Here is a 3683-nt window from a genome sequence, read left to right as displayed (position 1 = left end):
TGAAGTATCATCAGGTTCATGAAACTGTCCGTAATATGAAACAAGTCTAGGGGCCCTTGAAAATGAACCTATATTTAAAGACAATCTTACAATCGAGTGATCTGAGATGCCGGGCCGAACGTCAACTCTATAGTGTCTCGATACAATGATATGACTTAAAAGAAAAAGAGGTCAAGAACAGATTTGCTATTACCGTAGACCCTAGTAAAGTCATGTACTACTTGTGTAAGTCCATGTGAAAAGCACGAATCTATAATAGCTGAGCCTGCATCTCGGTCTCGCCTACCCGTTTCCATTTCATCCCATTCAACGTCTGGAATAATGAAATCCCCCGCCATGATAACGTTTTTGTTCTAAACGCGTAAATCATTCAGTTTCTTACTCAGCGCATCAATACTAGCGGCAGTACTTCCCGTAGTGCGATATACGCATTCCACAATCAAGTCGGGGCGTCCAAGAATTTCGCAACATATTGCTTCAATGTCGGATGGTTTGTAAAGGACTGCGTATTTAAGGCTGCATTCCAGAAAGATGGCAACGCCCCCACCCCTGCTACTGCGGTCATTTCTGATAACGTTATATCCCGGAGGGCATACTTCACAATCTCGGACACCCTCATGTAGGTAGGACATTATGGGTAGGACATTATGCGATATAATAACAAGAGGTTGGTGCCGCAGCCCAGCACCCCGTTCCAAAGGGGAAGCTCATAGCATCCATTCATCCATCCATCCCTCTATCCATCCGTGCCCGCGCCGTCACGGACCGGAATGCTTAGTTTGCGCGTAGGGCACATGCTGTGCTTGCTTTCCTATGCGACAAAAATGCTGACGCTGAGTTGTGGAGGTCGCGTGCTGGACTGTGATAGTGTAAACATTACAATCGTCTATAGCCTGGAAAGATCACTTGGAGATGGCGTCTCAACAGAGTGCTGGCCACGTACGCAGAAAGAGCGCCAGAAAAATGGCTTCAAAGCGTGGTCTAAGCGTAGAGGACATCCAGGCCCGAAAGAAGCGTCGCGCGGAACAAGAGCGTCTTCGCTACGCAGCGAAACGTGGTGCAGACTCTGAATGTACGTATGTATACAATGTATATACATACCATTTTATAATATTTAATTGAATTACGTACAGCTCCATCATTCGATTAAAGTTTAACACTTCTGACACGATGCGATGTGCCATGTGAGGCAATGATAATGCCCAACCCTCTCAGAGATTATAAACAATGACGCACAACAACGCCTGAAGCAAACACGTCTCCCTGTGCGTTCTGTGGATTATGCAGACAAACAGTGGTGCACGCAAGGTAATGTTTAACACCAACTCACCACTCTCGTATTGGATTAAACGCTGAATAAACTACACATTCACCGCCAACATCACCGCTAATCATCATCAATCAAAGCAATCAGCACACAAAGGTTCGCTTACATCGATTCCCACAGTGCGTGGGATCCGCAAATTTTATCATTATTACTATTGACTACAAAGAGCCATGTAACTTTATTGCCCGTACTTCACTTTTGTGGGTGGTGCGCGGTCTCGGTTGTCTCACTTCACCTCCTCCACTGGTACGATGACGAAGTGGAAATTGGTTACTTCACTTCGTGTACTTGCACTGCTTCGCTGTCGCCCGCAACAACATGAATCTCTTTTATTGGATGATCTCGGACGCTGTACATATCATTGCCGAACCTATTCACATTTGCATTATCTACGGTATCAGCAGTAAGCCTTAATAATATACACACCTTTAATGCGAGAGCCCTGCCTCAAATCGATGGTGATTCAACACTGCTCATAAAACATGGCGAGTGTTAAGTTTAAACCAAAATGAGAAGTAAATTAGCGCCCTCGCGTTTCATCTTAACCTAATTTCCTTGTCCTCCATCAGCCGGTTCAGCGCTTTTTTGCCACTTGCTTCTAGTCGTTCAGATATTGAGAAGCTTCGGCTGTTCAGTATCTTGTTGACGATAAACTTCCCGAGCCAGTTGAAAGCGAACGACGCTCCGGTAAACTTTGTTACCTTGATGCTTCCGATTTCAACAACCTGCAGAGAAACGTGAGTAAGGTGGTTACGTTGGTATTATATATATATATATATATAGAGAGAGAGAGAGAGAGAAACACACGACATTCAAGAAACAAACAAATTGCTCCCCTAAGCAGCAGCACTGTACATCAATGGGCCTCAAAAATATTAAATTTTCCCAAGCTTATGGTGCTTTCTTCGCAAAATTATTCCCAACACTCACTAGTTCAGGTCTCTGGTTGCTTTAGAATACAATGTAATTATTTTTTTGCTAATGAGCTATTCACTACTGCTGAGCAAACGCTATCAAAATCCATGACGTCACATTGTTCTAGTGTTGGAACGTCAAGGTGGCGTCGCCACCTGACATCTCAGGTTGTCGCTCGCTGTCTGGCTTTTCTGGCTTTTCAAGCTTCCGTTGACGACAAGGCTTACCTTTTTCGTTTTTGCGCGAGTATCATTTGTTAACGCAGCTTACCTAAACATCCCAACGTACCTTTAAAGAAGAGCAAATAACGGAGGCTTTCACATTCAAGTAAAATAACTTCGAAATTCTTCTCAAAGGCAATGTTTTATTGTTTACTCTCTTTGTTTCTTTCTTTTTTCTTTCATTTTTCTTTCTTTTTTTTCTTTTTTTTCTGGCGTATTGTCGTTTATTTCGACGTGATCACTATAGATTCTTATTCTCTCCGTCCGACTGCATTAAGTTTTCTTCCGAAATGAAATTTGCTGTGAGATCTGCTTTTACACTCCATTTTTCTTTTTATCCCCATGCCTCCTTCCCACGTGCAAGAAACCTAAGCAGAAGTGCATTTAGTTCTGCCTGGCTTTCTATACATGGTTCTTCTCTATGTGTCTGCTCTGACTGCGATAAATGAAACTGCCTGCAATCGTTGTATTACTTTGGCATCGTCCTGTCATTTTCTTTGTTTTATTAATGCTGCAAATCTAGCTTTAAACATGTGACACGGGTAATTCTGCGAAGTTATCTGCTGCACATCACAGCTCAGCTTTTGTGCATTTTTTTAGAGCTAGTCGGATGTTCGCCTTTTGCTTTGTTACAACTAGTTGGAGTAAGTTTATCGTTGCCCTTGTGCACGCGTGCGATTTCTAATATGGTCGGTTTAAAATGGCGAGGAGTTAAGCTGCGTTTATAAAAGGTACGGCTAACAAAGCGATTGGTAGAAAGGCACGAGCCGCTCACACCTAACTGGCCAAGCATAGTGAATGTGCGCATGTGCTGTCTGTGGCCCGGCAACGTATGCAGCCAAGTTAGCGCTGCTCCCAGCTAAATAAGAGGGCATGACTCGGAGAGGGCAGGTGACAGCAGCCTCGACGAAAAGTTCAGAGTCGATTAGACTGGCGGTGTACCGAGCGAGAGTAAAATGCGAACCGATGAACACGAATTTAGTGTTTTGACAGCGAATCTGGTGGGACTGGAAGTGCTCCAGAATCTTATGCGCGCGTTTTCTCGGTGTTCCGGAAAAACAACATCGTTCACCGAGCTTATATTTGGAGGGAGATTTTCACGCGTTAATATTTTTGTGCGAGCAAAAATTTAAGTGTCTGTGTTAATCAGGGCATAAACGAAAATTGGGGAACATTGGTCTTCTGCCTGTTTACAGGCGTTATACGAAAAGCTTGCAAAG

The 3683-nt window shown here is 43.7% G+C and overlaps 1 protein-coding gene across 2 annotated transcripts in view; it reads right to left on the bottom strand.

Moving 5' to 3' along the window:
- Positions 1–1634: 1634 nt before the first annotated feature.
- The window catches only part of LOC126545841 (uncharacterized), an 11211-nt gene continuing 9162 nt past the window's right edge, over positions 1635–3683 (bottom strand). For both annotated transcript variants that reach the window (XM_050193843.3, XM_055061991.2), the window contains one exon: positions 1635–2052. In XM_050193843.3, coding sequence (XP_050049800.2) covers positions 1864–2052 — 189 coding nt within the window. In that variant the 3' untranslated portion in view covers positions 1635–1863. The remainder of the gene's footprint in view (positions 2053–3683) is intronic.

This window comes from Dermacentor andersoni, chromosome 1 (genome assembly GCF_023375885.2).
Source record: "Dermacentor andersoni chromosome 1, qqDerAnde1_hic_scaffold, whole genome shotgun sequence".
Classification (NCBI taxonomy): Eukaryota; Metazoa; Arthropoda; class Arachnida; order Ixodida; family Ixodidae; genus Dermacentor; species Dermacentor andersoni.
The sequence above is the reverse complement of the archived record's forward strand: the minus strand, read 5'-3'. Positions and strand labels throughout refer to the sequence as shown.